At 39.3% G+C, this 16,418-nt stretch overlaps 1 protein-coding gene across 4 annotated transcripts; it reads right to left on the bottom strand.

Moving 5' to 3' along the window:
* Positions 1 to 78: 78 nt before the first annotated feature.
* Positions 79 to 14,746, bottom strand: rab5c (RAB5C, member RAS oncogene family). 4 transcript variants are annotated; one of them, XM_061700198.1, is made up of 7 exons: positions 14,576 to 14,746; positions 6,227 to 6,296; positions 5,023 to 5,297; positions 2,221 to 2,372; positions 1,920 to 2,042; positions 1,739 to 1,832; positions 79 to 1,034 (listed from the first exon to the last, which is right to left on the bottom strand). In XM_061700198.1, exons 3-7 carry the CDS (start codon positions 5,189 to 5,191, stop codon positions 898 to 900), a joined length of 675 nt encoding a protein of 224 aa, XP_061556182.1. In that variant the 5' UTR covers positions 5,192 to 5,297; positions 6,227 to 6,296; positions 14,576 to 14,746; the 3' UTR covers positions 79 to 897. The 4 variants fall into 4 exon arrangements, with proteins under 4 accessions (XP_061556182.1, XP_061556181.1, XP_061556184.1 ...); XM_061700197.1 differs by lacking the exon at positions 6,227 to 6,296; XM_061700200.1 differs by lacking the exon at positions 6,227 to 6,296 and having other exon boundaries at positions 5,107 to 5,297.
* Between the last annotated feature and the right edge of the window lie 1,672 nt (positions 14,747 to 16,418).

Here is a 16,418-nt window from a genome sequence, read left to right as displayed (position 1 = left end):
TATATTCCTTTTGTGTTTTTGACATACTTTGAAAATAAAGATGCTTCTGATTAACAGGAACTGAGCACTCAGGAAAAATAACTTCTCCAGGTTTATTGGTAAAATTACATTTTCTTTTTTTTCACCATTTTTGCCACTCTTCTACACCGAGTAGAAATGAAGAAAAACGCAGAGGCGAGTATCTATACTCACAAAGATGAGACAGAACCAGTGCATTTAATACCATATGTTCAAAAAACAAACAAAATTAAGACAGAACAAGAACAAAAACAAAAGAAACAGAAAATAATGCAGAGACAGATGGGGAAGATGTTTGCTTCTGATTGGTTGTAAACCCCACAAATAGCCATACAAATACAAAGAAAACCAATCTTAGTTGTTATTGATGTTTAATGCTCAAACTACGTATGGGTGATGTTAAGGAAGTATTATTTATATAGTTGGGTGATTGTTTGGTAGTCTAAAAATAAACAAATCATAAGGTGTCCAACAGAAGTTATAAGAGGACAATATCGCAGCTACACAGTTCTACCAAGAAGGACGTCTGCCTGTCTTCTTAATTTCATTCCTTCTTGCTGCATTATTTTTTAAATATTTTTTTTTCTACACACATACAGAAACCAAAGTGAGCTTTGAAGATTTTTTGTTTTGTTTTTTATAATACCATAACTGGGATGTTCGTTCCCCTAAGTGTCCACCATCAAAAGAGAGTTTGGAGGGGGGCCTTTAAAACATGATTGGTCGCTGGGCCGATGAGGTCATCGGCCATACACAGTTTGTAATTTCCGCCGTGTTTTGGTCCCAACGCCGTGACATTGTTTGACAGTTGGCTAATCCTATCTGGTCCGCATCATCCAAACTGATAAGTGGCTAGACTCAACTGAAGCCTCGAGAGGGTTAGTTGCCCCCGCCGCCACCCCCGCAGCACTGGCTGCCGCGGCCCTGGGGCGCCGCCTCCTGTAGGTCCACGCCCCCCCGGGCACGGCCGGCGACTCCCGCGCCGCCCTGCGGCTCGTTCTTAGGGAGCTTCTTAGCTGTTTGGAATCACAAACGATGGAAACGTTTTGTTAAAACAGCAATACATTTTTCAACATAGGAGAACTTTCCATTCCGTCCACCACTAACATACTGTATGTGGAATACAAATTATACAGTACACATGAATTTTGTTAATCCACTGCTGAGCTAAATGTTATCACTTTTGTTTCAAACATGACTTTTTGCCTTGCTTATTGTTTGTAACAGATGGCAACTTATATGTGTAGTATAAAAATATATCAAATTAAATGTAGACAATACATTAAGTTAAAAAAATGAAAAAACAAAACACTAAATACAATTAATTTTATAACAAACAAAATACATTTAACTAAAACTTAAAAAATGTAAATGAAATTAACAAAAAATACAAAATAAAAACAGGCTAAAATAAAATGTAATTAAAATGCAAATTAAAATGTAATTAAAATCAGACAAACACTTAAATAGTAAGAAACATTACATAAAAATAACCAATTAAGTTTAAAGAAAAATTTAAAGAAAAATGCAAAGTAAATACAAACGAAAAGACGTTATTTCCAAAAGTTGCATATTTTTCTAATAATACAAATACAAAATAGAAATGAAAGAGAAAATACAAAATTAAATAATCCATGCATCTACATTTCCATCCATCCTTGCGAGTGAGACGATTTCCGTTCACCAAAGTATACAGCCGTATTACAAATATGATGCTTACCTATAGCCATAAAAATCTCATTCACATTCATGGCAGTCTTGGCCGACGTCTCCATGAAGAGCAAACTGTTGTCATCTGCGTACGCTTGCGCCTCCTGATGAAGTGGAGCACAGAAACACACACGTGAGCATTACACCGATAATAAATAACTAAAAATAATAAATACATTTTCAGGATTTACTTGGAAATCAACAGCTCTCTTGTTGGCTAGGTCTGCTTTATTCCCTGCCAAAGCAATAACAATGTTTGGGCTGGCTTGTCGCTGCAGCTCCTTCACCCAGTTCTTTGCACGTGTGAAAGTGTCCTTTAAAAAAAATTGTGAAAAAGGTTTCAAACATAGTATTTAAAATTTTTATGCGCTACACATGACCAAGTGACATAAAAGCTCAAAGGTCGTAAGAATAAGGTAATCATCAACCCAAACTGGAGCACAAGGGTCAGCGAACTAATAGAAAGTCCGCACATCTGGGCTCATCACTCACTGTGTTGGTGATGTCATACACAACAATGGCTGCCTGGGCGCCTCTGTAGTACATGGGCGCCAAGCTGTGATAGCGCTCCTGGCCTGCAGTGTCCCAGATTTCAAACTTGACCGTTGTGTCATCCAAGCATACGGTCTGTGTGAGGAAGGCCGCTACACAGGGAGAGAAGGAAAGTCAGTTAATATCATTATATTGCATTATATCTGTTCGATGGGAAAACGCGTAACTCCAAATGTAGTTACATACAGTATTTTTCTAAATCCAAATTTTGGGGTGGGGGGTTAACTCATCAACTGTTGGATAACGATTAAAAATAAATAAAATAAAAACAAAAAAAAAGTTTTTATTGGACAACCCAACCTTTATTTTAGAGTAAATATCGCCAAGGTTTTATCATTTTATTCATAAAATCTCCCAAAGAATGGCATTTTAGTTAAATGTGGATAAAAGGTCAATGAATTGTTAAAAAAATAATAAATAAAAAATAAAACAGCAGAATCCTTTGCTGGAAATGAAAAACAGATATCTCCAAATGTTGTCTTTTTCTTTTGCGGGTGATGGATGAATGGCCAAAATAATGAAAAATGTGTACAACCAAAATTCGTATTTATATACCCCCCCCCCCAATAAGAGAGAAAACAAGAATGATCTTGCGGTCTGGTAATTTAAAAAACAGGTACTTCATTTCCCCCCCTACTTATTTAAACAACAAAAGGTGGAAGAATGGTCAAAATACACAAAAACATGAAAGAAAAAGTCTTTTCCAAAATTGTTTCCTTTTTAGCTGCAAAATGTGACAAAATAAATATCCCCAAATTGTCTTTTCTTCTTTTTGTATTAATTTGTTTTAAATGGTCAAAATCAAGAAAAACTGACCAAAATAATGACAGTATGGCATTTCCAAATTTTTGCCACACGCTCTTCATTAAGAAAAAAAAAAGCATTTTTGTTGCATGTGGATGCATGAAAGGTCAAAACCACCCATCCATCCATTATCCGAACCACTTATCCTCACAAGGGTCGCGGGAGTGCTGGAGCCTATCCCAGCTATCTTCGGGCAGGAAACAGGGTACACCCTGAAGTGGTTGTCAGCCAATCGCAGGGTACATTTAAACAAACAACCATTCGCACTCACATTCACATTTATGGGCAATTTGGAGTCTTCAATTAACCTACCATGCATGTTTTTGGGATGTGGGAGGGAACCGGAGTGCCCGGAGAAAACCCACGCAGGCACCAATGTCCTGAAAATCAAGAATCTCCAAATGTTGCTAGTTTGTCTTTTTAACCAAAATCAAAAACAATGTCCAATGGCAAAACATGTATCTCCAACTTTCCAAATTGTTTCTTTATACATAAAAACATGTTTGTCATTCAAAAATTAGTCCAAATGCATGGAAATGAAAAACATGTATCTCCAAATTTTGCAAATTTATTCCAGAAATCAAATTGCTTTTATTTCTTAGATTAAGAACAACTGTCAAGATTTGGACATACATGGTATTCATTGGACCATATTTAAAATTGTGGCCAATTATACAAACACGTCTTGAGTCATCCTGTCAGGAAGGGAGGGAAAAAAAAAAAAAAAAAGGCCATAATAAGAGTTTACAAGTACGCAACAGAGGGGGCTGCTGACTCGGCTCGTTGTCACATGACAGAGGAAACCAAGCTCTGACTTCCACAGCACATTGTTGAACACTTTTTCTAATCTTTGACTAGCACTGCCGCTGACGTATTACGCTTTTCCATTACAAGTTCCAGAACGGCCTGGCTCCGCTCTGAGGCGCAGGATCAATAAGAAGGTGACACGCTAGTTTCTTTTCGCACCTTCCATCTCACTGTATTTCATCTTCTGCCAATATGAACAAAAATGTCCGCATCTCCTCAGTTAATCATAGAGCAAAAGCTGCTTTAAGCCTGCCGCACACTGCGCGACGTGGTCGAACGCGACTGGAGCAGACCATTGTGTTGAGTTGGCGACGCACATACACATGAGCGATTCACGAGTGGATGACGTGCGAGCCTGTATAGGCATTTGATGCTGTGTATTCGATATCTTGTACTTTATCACATTCCTTAAACCATAAAATGACTGATTAATAGTTAAGGAAGAGAGCAGGTTGCTAAGGAGAAAGGGTGTTGCTGACAAAAACGAGAGAGTTGATGTTTGAAAGGAGGCTCCATTCATTTGAACGTACCCAGCGTGTTCGTACGTTCACGTACATTCTGGTCACAAGCTTTGCTTTTTCATCCACAGGTACATTATACATTATGAATATAGTTAAGTATTGATGTAAAACAATGTTTGATGCTTTATATACTATTTGTATGTCTTGCTGCGGCACGGCTCACTAAACCCAGAAATGTGTTTTCCCCGTGAGGAAAAGCTTATCGGCGGCGACGTAAAAATGTTTTGAATTTCAGCAAAACCGGTGGCAGGCTGATTGGTGACTCATGAAAACAGTCACTAAATCACACACACTATGCGAGAGTTCAGTCGGGTTCGGCGGCATCGCTCGGTGTACTGCAGCCTTTAGACGCCATGATTGCGAAAGTGATAAGTCACCGCGCTTAAAGAAACATCTGTCAGCCAATCAGATGACAGTTACGTCACAGTCCTCCTCGGCCTGCGCTTTAGAACCAGTTCAGTGGAGGTTCTGAAAAGCGGTGCCATTGTCACAGCTCGGTCTTGAAGCAGTGTAATGGAGAAGTGACCACATGGTGTGGAGCGAGGCTGGTTGGGGCTAGAGCCGGTACAATGGAAAAGGGGCATTAGTGGAGTGTGAAATTTAAACCCACCTCCGATGGTGCTCTCCTGGTACTCGTGGAACTGGCCTTTGACAAAGCGCAGCACCAGGCTGGACTTGCCCACCGCCGACTCACCCAAAAGCACCAGCTTGAACTGGCAGATCTTGTTGCTGGCCGCTGCGGCGCCATTGGTCCGCGCCGGTCCGCCTCGTCCGGCCATAGGTGGAGCTTTATTCGGGGTGGGGGAAGGGAGAAGAATCAGTGGTGGGGTGGCCGGGTTCAGTTAAGGCAGGAGCCAAAAGGAAGAGGAGACCAAGCCAGGGGAACTGAAAAACACAATTAAATATATAAAATTATAATTCAGGCTAACATTTTTATTTTTTTTTACTTTTGCGTGGACAATGTAAGGTTAAGTTCACCTGTACATACTGTAGTAACCGTGTGTTGATGTCTGCCTTTAAGGGGCGTGGCCTACTGAGCGACCTCAGGGGCTCAAGTCAGGTTGGCCAGTTAGTGCACTGTGAGCGTCTGGGCATGAATTGTGGCCTACAACAGCTCCTTGCAAGTGTTCTCATTTTGTATTTGCGGACTTGACTGTTTGTCTCATTTAAAAAAATAATAATAATAAAAAAATAAATTAAAAAAACAGCTGAAACTGCATCGGTAAATGTGGACTGTTTGGCCGCATGCAAGGTCATTATGGTACCATAATTGCACAATTTATTATTATTTTTTAACTTTACTTGAGCAGCGTTGTATGTGAAGCTCTCTACTACTATAAGCACTAATGCAAACAGCATTGTATGCCACCCTTACTATTTTGACTGTGACCTAGGGGCATGACTTGACTTGAACAGACAGCCATTTTCAAACTTTAGAAAAAAACTGTCATAAAAATAATTGCCCAAAACTACAGTCCCCAAGCTCCTTAATAATTTCAACTCTTGCTCCCGGTAATTGGTGCATTGGAGGCATAACGGTAGAGTCATGATTTATTCATCTGTCCCTTTCCGACAGAATCAAAAGCAGAACATTCAGAGCCATTGCTGCTTGCCCCATTAGGGTAATTAGATGTATGCCGATATCACTGTGACAACTGCGTTCGACACAAATGGGCATGGGCACTGAATCTTAGGGTGTTAAAACGCACACACTTTCATCACATTTGGAAGATGGCAAATTCACAGTCTTTCGACTTCTACCCCCCCCCCCCCAACCCCCACTTTTTTTGTTGTGTTACAGTAAACAGTGTTACCTGACTTATGAGTGCACCAACTTATGAGTTTTCTGATGTACGAGCCCTCACTTGGTTGATTTTCTTTGCTCTGCAAGACAAGATTTGAGGTTTGAGGCTCCCAGCCTAGATACATTTTTATAGCCATTTATTAACCCCTGGAGAACAGTGAAAAAACTAACACAATGAGCACACTCAGTCCCAGACACTCACAATATGCAAACTCGTCAACATCACGCGTCACTAATACATACAGTATTTTCTGTCCATTTTATGCTTGCAACTTGTTTTGTGTGCTCAAATGAATTTACATCGCCTTGAAAACATTTATTCATATGGTTTCTCTAAATCACGGATTTTCACCTATTGCGGAAATATGGAATATATTGAGTATCAAAACAGTTTTCAAGCATCAAACTGCACACAAGAACCAAAAAAAAGAGTTGGACTCAACACATGACTTCCTGTTCCTGACACCATCAGCATGTAAGTTGCATGTGCGCGTGTGAGTGTTATAACACCTGGAACCCACTGGTACGATTCAGAACACTGCACTTGAATTAAAATGTTGCGAACATGGAAGTCAGCCAGCTTTTGTGCTGGTGACTGGACAGGAAACGCACAAAGTGCAAAGTGAGCGGAAGAGGTTTTTACCGCTGAGCTTGTTAAAAAGACAGGACAAACCTCACCCGGGTCACATGGCTTGAATGGAGAGGTGTCAAATATGATGAAAGATGAAGTTAAAACATCACAGCTGATGCAATCAACTGTATTTTAAGTGCTGCTGAGCCGGGCTTAATCTTCAACATGTGACGGGAGATCACGACCCCCTCCATAAAATATTCATCAGTAGCCAATCACAAGACTCAAGTGCACCTATGCTATCAAACACCCACCACAGCTAGTCTGCCACTTACATTTGAACATGCCATTTTGGAGTTTTGGGCCATTTTCAGGAAAGGAACTCCTTTTAGGGAATTTACACGATCGCCACTGAATTGAAACCGGGTATACTAGGCCAGTGTTTGAGCCAAGGTACATATTTTATATTACATTACTCACACCACACCATCAAACAAAATATATCACAAAACGTATTTACACTAAAATAATCATGACCATTCATTCACAATTCTATTTACGGAGTGTGAATTCTGAGACCGTTTAGATGAACACAAAGCTATTCTTCTGTTGTATAAATGGCAACAGGTTTAATTTTACTAGCAACGTGACAAAATTGAAAAAAGGCTGAGGTCTGTCAAAAGGCTGAGTCTGATTGGAATGGCCACTTCAAACTGAGTACAACAGACCAAGAATTTTAAAAATCCAGATGATGGGTTCCAGAGAAATGTAGTTTTTCATGTGACACAAAAAAAAAAAAAAAAAAAAAAAAGAAAAAAAAAAGCCTTTTTGGGGAACGTTTTGCAGAGTACTTGCACTCTGTCCGTATCCACCGGGCTGCGGACCAGTACCAGGCTGCACATAGAGCCTGGACAAAATATTTTATTGATCAGTATGGAAAAAAAGTTTTATTTTGAAAATCATGTGCATCTACCTGTGCACCTCAAACCACTCGTTACGGTCGCATGATACGGTAGTAAAATAGAAGGCCCACATGTTTCTTTGAAAAGGGTTGAAGGCCAGATGATGAGACAGAATAAGTAAAAGTAAAATAGTAAAAGAACACTGTATTTAAGAGACAGCATCAGTAGTCTTGCTTAAAATATGGGTTTATCAAAACAGGTGATTCTCACCCACCAAGCCAAAACAGCACTTAGTACCTTTCTTCCATTTCCTACACCCTATTGTTGTGAAGCTGGATTTTCTGCAATGATGGTGACCAAAACACAATTACGCAGTAGTAGACTGAACATAAGACACTTGGGGTGTCTGTCTCCCATTACCCCGACATGGGACCGGCTTGTTAAAGAAAAACAAGCACAGCGCTCCCACTAATAACAACAGCTACAGTCAGAAAAATAGTAAGTTGTATTTTTTTTAATTAATTTCAACGGTCCGTCCAAATATTGCTTTATGTGAAACCGGTCCATCACAGGAAAAAAAGGTTGGGGATCGATGGTATAGAACACAACCAGGAGTAAGTGTGTGTGTGTGTGTGTGTGTGTGAAGGGAAAGTGCAGCTGATGGCTTTCCAAGCAATCGGATGCTTTTTCTGGGAGGTACAGAGCTGCTCACATGAATGGATGCTTTGCACGCATCCCTAATAGACCTCCACTGGGAAGTGGGTCAAGAGACAGAGCGAGAGAGAGCGAGAGAAAGAGAAAGACAGAGAGAGTGAGGAAGAGATAGAGAGAAAGGGAGAGAGAGTTGGACAAAGAGAGAAAAGAAAAGCCAGGAAGGAGGAGCTGTAAAGAGGGGGAGAGCCAGTGAAATATTCATAATGGCCTCCTGTACAGGGCCCACACGACAGTCAGGAATTTGGTGAAGCATCACCTCCTGAAACGTGCACACAAAACTACAAATTCCACACTGACTACAATAGTTGAAGAGTTCAAATGCAAAAGCAGACATCTACATTTTGTGTGAATTGAGTAATATTGTTTTCTATTTTTGGTTCCTGGTTAATGCTAATGAGTTAATATCAATATCAATATTGCTTTAGTAATACACATTCAGAGTGCTACAAAAAAAATAAGATGGAAAATACAAATACACAGGAAAGACCATCAAAAAAGTGAAACATTTTTGGGGATTGTTGAACTATTCTAGGAGTAGCAAACGTTGAAGTGGACTTTCAGGTTCATTAACAGCAGGTTCCCTTGCCCATTGTTCACTTAAAGAAGTGAAAGACGGGAGCGTTGGCGACGGGATCTTTCTTTATGATATCATCTCTCGGACGGTTTCACGCAAATTATCATATTCTACGCTCACCTTCAAGCACAATCAAAGCCATAGTAGCGAGTTCATGCACATCTGTGACGAATGACGAGTTTGTGATGACATAAATGCGCATGGGCTCGTGATTGACTTAAAGTAGATGATGGTAGGGGCAGCAAAATGCATATGGAGCTTGTCTGTTTCTGCAATGAAACCTTTATTTTCGACAGGTTTTACATAGCAGTTGTTTGTTTTTGCAGGGTTAGGAAACGCACGTGATCGGTGGACTGCGTGGCTCTAATTTTGTCTAAATGGTGTTGTCGGCTTTTGCGTTTGAATTGACTTCAGTTGTTGACAGGCCATTCGCGAGCTCAGCAACAACTGTTCACGAAGCACTCAACTGTCTGTTTGTCTGCTGTTCTCCTGTCTGGCGAGCAGAGGCGTTTGAGGTTTAGTGGAAAAGTTTAGGGATGGGAAACTGTTGACACGTCTCAGGAAAAGCAAACAGGAAAAACATCACCAGCAGTTAGCAGCAAGGACAGAAGGGCGGGATAAAAATCTCTGGCATTTCCTTTTCCTCTGACATCTATGAAAAAAAAAGCACCATGAGAATTCAATCAAGTTCAGGTTTAATCTCACAACTAAAAATATGTTTCTAAAATCCAATCATCACACGAGAAGTCATGCATGTTGCTCAAGAGCCCAGTGCGGCGTCAAATACTAATTTTGTTTTTTTGCGATACATATTCAAAGAGCAAACTCCTTACTTACATATTACTTTAAACAATTTAGTAAGCTATTCACACACCTTCACCGTATAATCTCGTAAATACATTATTTTGCATCAAAATCCCTCTCTCAGTTTTGTTTGTGTTTGAGGAGTCACAAAAGCAAAAAATAAGATGGTCTGCTTGATATGTTTCTTTTCACAAAAAGTTGTTTTCTCTGATTTTTGGTTGGAAACCAACCAACCCAAGCTCTGTCGACGATTACTAAAGAACGGAAAAAGCTAGAAACAAACTTTTTTTCTTCCTGGTGAAAGAATAGTCTATTCTTTTGGTAAATTTGGTGCCTACATTGTCATCAAAAATATTCTGGGGGTCTTGAAAGATTAGTGAAAATGCTTTTAAAACGACTGGCAATGTGGGGAACTCTGCTTTGAAAACAGCTAGCAGTGAATGAGATATTAACAATGGCCAACTTATTTTTTACACTTGTTAGACTTAAGAATGTTACAATTTTACTTTGAAAAAAAATGACTGTACAATTTCTAAATGCTTTAATGGTCACAGAAATTATTAACACATTTAAAAATAAATATGTCTATAAAATGTCTAACTCCCTCTGTTCATTACACAAATCACACCTCTTTAGACACGATTATTGGTTGGCTACGATGACTTTTTTTTTTTTTTACTCTTATTTATTTATATTATTTTGGTTATTGTGTTTCATAGTACTTTGCTGTATTTTAGATTGTTCTTTTAATCTTGTATGTTGACCTCAAGTGACAGGAAAGGCGCCCAAAACAAAATGCAAAACTGAACCTCTGACGCTCCTCTACTGCCGAGCTACTATCTCCAAAATGATTTAATCCATCCTTCATGTTTTGTTGTGTTCCGGTAGACAACAAAAGGGTGGCGGCTCACACCAAGTCGAAGACATCAACGAAAGTTACAGCATTATTGTACATGGACTGTCTTTTTGTTTGTTTGTTTCTTGCTGTTGTTTTTTTGTTCATAAAAGATGTATCACTGCTTTAAGAGGACAACGTCCAACTACCATAAACACAATCAAAGTGGCTAGCCTCAAACTCGACTAGTTTCCTCATCTTATAAACTGACACTGAAGCTTATACAAGCACATTAGAAGCTCATCAACAACAGCAACAAGCATAAATTAACCACCCTGAGTTCAATAATAACAAAGCAGATACCTTGGCAGAGAGATATTTTAGTGATCCCAATTGGGAATATGGGTTTGATTTATAGTGTTTCATAAAAAATTCTCTTCATATGTACTTGATTTCAAATAATAATTAAAGCTTTTGGCAAACATAATTGTGCCGCCCAATGCAGCTCAATAACAACTGAAAAATTGAGGTTAATACTTAAGACAAATACAGTGGTAACCTGCCTTAAAAGTGACCAGACTTATGAGTTTTTGGGGATACGAGCGGTCGCTCAGGCGATTTTTGCCCAAGTTGCGAACAAAACATTTGACATCACAAGCACAAAACAGTGGCAGCTAACCTCACGACAAGCAGCAGAGGGTGAACAACTGAAATACACAGTTGCTTCCTTCAAGCTGTTTATTTTCACTCTCCAAGCCGAAGTTTAAACAGGAAACCAAGAGAATTTAAGTATTTGTGCATTTGACCAACGCACATTACCAAACTAAACACAAAACAAAGACATACACCTTTATTTAACAAACATCACATAACTCTGTCTGACAAAAAGTCTGCTAGTTCAATGCTCACACACAAAGCAAAACGCCATAGATGGGCTAATGAAATTAGCATGCATGTTGTGTTAGTAATTTATAAGCAACACATATACAGACAATATAACAATACAGCATTAATTCCCACATATTTTTTTGGGGGGGGCCACCAGAAATTAATTTTGTCCACCAATAAAAGATTAAGGCTTTTGCCGCATGGAGATTGTGCCGCTGGGCTCGTTCTGTGTGTCTGCTCATCAATATAATCAATTTCCTTTCTGATATAAAACTGCAAATACAGTCCCTTAAATGACTGAAGTATCTATGTTGACATTTGAAAATCTATCTTCTGGTATCAGAGGTATCGACTTTCAGACGGCGTAGATGCCCTCACCACTCTAGCAGGCATAATAATGGCCAGACTGACCGAACTAATTAAAACTAAAATGAAGCCACCTCGAGAGGAAACACAAATGTTACCTTCCTTTAGTTTGGGTACAAGACATGTTTTACTGTAAAATCCTCGCTGACCAACATTGCCATGTTTCAGAACCTTCTCTTACGACGTGCCAGTACCAAACACATCACTGACTATCTCTGTTTGTCACCTTAAGTACATGACTCAAAATGTAGCCACTTACAAATCAGGTAGTAGTACACTGGCTATATGTCTCACAGTGTCTTCGGAGGAGGTGTTGTGAAATTCACGCGCTTGAGAGACCTGCTGTTGTAATACGCAAGGTTCACCGGTGCATGCCTTTTTGCTCAGTCTGAAATGCTCCCACACTTTCAGCATTTTGTCTTTTGTCGAATTTGTCTTCACTGACAGTGTTGCCATCTTATTCTGTCTTTGTTGTGTTTAACGGCGGTTTTCAAACAGTGCATTATCACCCATTGTCACCATCTTCTCGCTCCTTGAATCAAAAACTGCACTTTGCTTCTACCGCCTTCGCTAGCGTTGATGATGTAAGCGCTTCACAAATAAGGCAGATCATTTTTTGTACTAAAAATGTCCATGTCAAATATAGCGTTAACAATAACAACAATCTTTATTTAGTCTTAATTTCAACTGTTGGGTCACCAATAGCTAGTAAAAAATTACGGGTGGCCCTCAGTTTACAACGGTAGAGAAATACCACGATTTTGATCACGAACGGCAGGGTGAGTCGGTATACTATGTATTCCTATTCAGTACGCACCCTAACTTCCCACTTTGCGTTTTAGGCAAACATCCACTGCATAAATAAACACAGAGCAGTTCAGCCTCTGGAATATCAGTGAAGGTGCAAAGAAAACTAGCGCTGTTCAAATGCAACTTTCAGCAGTATTTAAAAAGCCTCGTTTTATAGTACAACAATTCTGATTGTTACGGCAGTATAAAGCCATACAGAGTACGAACACATGTCAGAATCAGAATCAGAATCATCTTTATTTGCCAAGTATGTCCAAAACACACAAGGAATTTGTCTCCGGTAGTTGGAGCCACTCTAGTACAACAAACAGTCAATTTACAGAACACTTTGGGGACATAAAGACATTGACAAAAAACAATTGTGCAAAAAGATGCAGAGTCCTCTAGCACTTAGAGCAGTTCGAACGACTAATATTGCAATAGTCCGGTGCAATGACCATTGTATGTCTATCACTCACAATACAGAAAATATTTGGATGCTAAACACTTGTAGGCCACAAATCTACAACAATCCAATTAAAAACGGTAAATAGCAGACATCGCAGTCAAGCTGGCTAAGTAAGTAGAAGGAGAGGGCTTCAATTACATGCCGCTTCACCTCATCGACAGTGCGCATGTAGTATTTAATATATATTTTGTGCTTGCAGAAATACTTGGTACTCAAATACTTTTACTATGTTTTAAACTGTGTTTTAAATTTTTAAATGTATTTAAAGCATTTGGAAGGGGTATTTTAAGGCAGTCTCGTACCGCAGATTTTCAACTATCGCGGGTGGATTTTGAACGCAACTCTGTAAAAGCGATCCCCCATTATATCGCGATTCATCATTAGCGCCCCCGCTGCATCAAGCTTTTTTTTCCGGCTTTTTAAAGTGTACGTACTTATTGTGATGCCCTCGCACGTTGGGAAGGAAAGCCAGAGTCGCAGTCGATGCACATTTCAGCCATGTCTTTATCCAGGGAGAACACTATAACGCAGCGAGCAAACCCACACAGAAACTACTGTAGGCCACAGCTCTCACCTGGACACTGGCACCAACTGTCTGACGTCATATGCAGCTCCCACCAGGCCCTGCCTCTTCAAGGCCCATTGTACACAGATACTACAATACGTAAAGTATGTCCACGTTTTACATTTGCAATTTTTTTTTTTATTCAAAATTTTCACTGTGATTAAAAAGTGTCTTTTGAAAGACTTATGTGTGTTTCAATAAGTTTAAAAGGACTCAGAAGGTGTGGGGTAGGTAAAAAAAATATATAAACCCATTTTCTTTTTATATTTCGGGTAAATCTGGAATGTATCCCCTGCGATAAACGTGGGTTCACTACAGTATGTCGCTGCCGTCGTAAACTAAGGACGCTGCCATTTTTACGACATGTCCGCGACCTCACCCACAAGTTAGGAATCAGCGCTTTTAGGGTTAGCACTTAAGCTACACAACTAGATACGAAAAATACACGTCAGCTCCGACCACTTTCCTTAGCCGATGCTAACCTGTTAGCATCATCAGCTGAGCATAACGGCAAAAGATATCGGAAGGACGGAAGCTTCCCCACCCCCCCCCCCAAAAAAACTTAACATTCCGCTTACGTAAGCAGCCTAACATCACAGTAATAAAAACGCCGTTAAGCTAAAATACAACTAGGCGCTTCCCTGGTTTGTTATTGTGGTCGAAATATATGTCATTTAAGCGGGTGACAAATATAAAATATCGTCTTTTTTTTTTTTTTGATTGACGGTCGGTTCGGTCTCAGCTACCTAGCGAAGCAGCGCCGAACTTGGACTGACATCGCTTTTGAAAAGTCTACAATGTCTATCTAATGTTTATTACTAGTTAGCCGACTCGAGATACGGCCCGCTGGTTTCTAAGAGTTATTTAATGGATTTGACTTACGTCACTTTCTTCTTTGGCTGCTCTCATCTGACGATTTCTTCTTCTTGGTCCTTCCTTTTTTCTTCTTCTGCTTCTTCTTCTTCTTCTTCACCTCCTTCTTCTTCACCTTCTTCTCCTTCTTCTTCGTCTTCTCCTTCTTCTTCTTGGGATCTGTGGCCTTTCCTTCCGGGAACCGCCCACGTTACGTCACCGTTCGCCGAACCAATGACGACCGTGCGTAGGAAGTCTCGCGCTCGTATCGCGAGGATTTGACACGGTTAAAAGAAATACAAAAATGTTAAATGTGTATGCATATTTTTTGTTAGTTTGCTAAGATTTTTGTATTTCATCAGTCATAATAAATGAATTACAAGATAGATACATATGCTAATGTGATTTTGTTTAAACAAAAAAATAATTCATGCTTTCTTTTTTATTCTATTATTTCTAACAAATTTAATTGTGATTAATTAAACAATTTCTAAAATATTTGTATTTTATTATTTATGGAAATTTGAAAACTGTGCCTATTTAAATAATTAAATAATAATTTATCATAATTTTTATTTTTTTAATTTGATAAATGATTCAATTATAGTTAATCAACAAATAAAAAAATAAATACAAAATGTTGAATGTACTGTGTATATGAAAAACATTTATACTAATATTTTATAATTTACAATACATCAATTGACCAACAAAATACATGGACAATAGAGAACAAAGAAGAACAGGTATGGTATATATATGGTAATTATCGTATGTTTTACCTTATTATCAATTGATATATGTATTTTAGTTTGTATGGGAGACAATAAAATGTATTTGATTACTGCTAAGTGCAGTGGATATAAAAGATCTGGAGACCCCTATTCAAAGGCCAGGTTTTTGTTTAAAAATGTACCAAGATAATTAATTTCAAAACTTTTCCCACCAATAATAGGACCTTTAACCTATAGAACTCAATTGAAAAAAATATTTTAGAGAGGGGAACTAAAAATAAACAACTGTGATGTGCTTGCACAAATGTGCACATCCTCTTATAACTGGGGATGTGGCTGTGTTCAGAATTACTGATCATTTTCAAATTCATGTTAAATGGGAGTCAGCACTGACTCCCAAGTACCTCTGATTAACACCAAATAAACTTCAGATGTTCTCCCTCTGCCTGCGTGGGTTTTCTCTTGGTAGGCTACTCCGGTTTCCTCACATGTTCCAAAAAAATTCAAAAAAAAAAAAAATTAATTGAAGACTAAATTGTCCTTAGATGTGAGTGTGAATGGTTGTTTGTTTATATGTGCCCTGTGATTGGCTGGAGACCAGTTCAGGGTGTACCTGTACCTAAATGGATGGATTGATGTTCTTATATACTTATCTTGACATTTTTGTCATCATATCTTACAGCACAAGCCATGGTCCGTAGAGAGCTTCTACAGCATCAGAGGGATTTCATTGCGCAAAGGTATCAGTCAGGGTAAGGAAAAATTTTGTTTTTAATAATAATAATAATGCATTTTAACCCGGGTTCAATCCCCGGCCCCGTCTGTGTGGAGTTTGCATGATCTCCCCTTGCCTGCGTGGGTTTTCTCCGGGCACTCCGGTTTCCTCCCACATCCCAAAAACATGCATTAATTGGAGACTCTAAAATTGCCCGTAGGTGTGACTGGGAGTGCGAATGGTTGTTTGTTTGTATGTGCCCTGCGATTGGCTGGCAACCAGTTCAGGGTGTACCCCGCCTCCTGCCCGATGACAGCTGGGATAGGCTCCAGCACGCCCGCGACCCAAGTGAGGAGAAGCGGCTCAGAAAATGAATGGATGGATGGATAATTCATTTTATTTGTAAGTGCCTTTCGAGGCCCCC

This window comes from Phycodurus eques, chromosome 16 (assembly GCF_024500275.1).
Source record: "Phycodurus eques isolate BA_2022a chromosome 16, UOR_Pequ_1.1, whole genome shotgun sequence".
Lineage (NCBI taxonomy): Eukaryota > Metazoa > Chordata > Actinopteri > Syngnathiformes > Syngnathidae > Phycodurus > Phycodurus eques.
This window is presented reverse-complemented; position numbering and strand designations above follow the sequence as displayed.

Excerpts from the sequence above, each read along its gene's own strand:
- rab5c (XM_061700198.1), bottom strand. The coding sequence starts at position 5,191 with ATGGCCGGACGAGGCGGACCGGCGCGGACCAATGGCGCCGCAGCGGCC. Across the intron at positions 2,043-2,220 it reads TGTATGACATCACCAACACA|GACACTTTCACACGTGCAAA; the intron begins GTGAGTGATGAG and ends TTTTTTTTAAAG. Across the intron at positions 1,035-1,738 it reads TGAGATTTTTATGGCTATAG|CTAAGAAGCTCCCTAAGAAC; the intron begins GTAAGCATCATA and ends GATTCCAAACAG.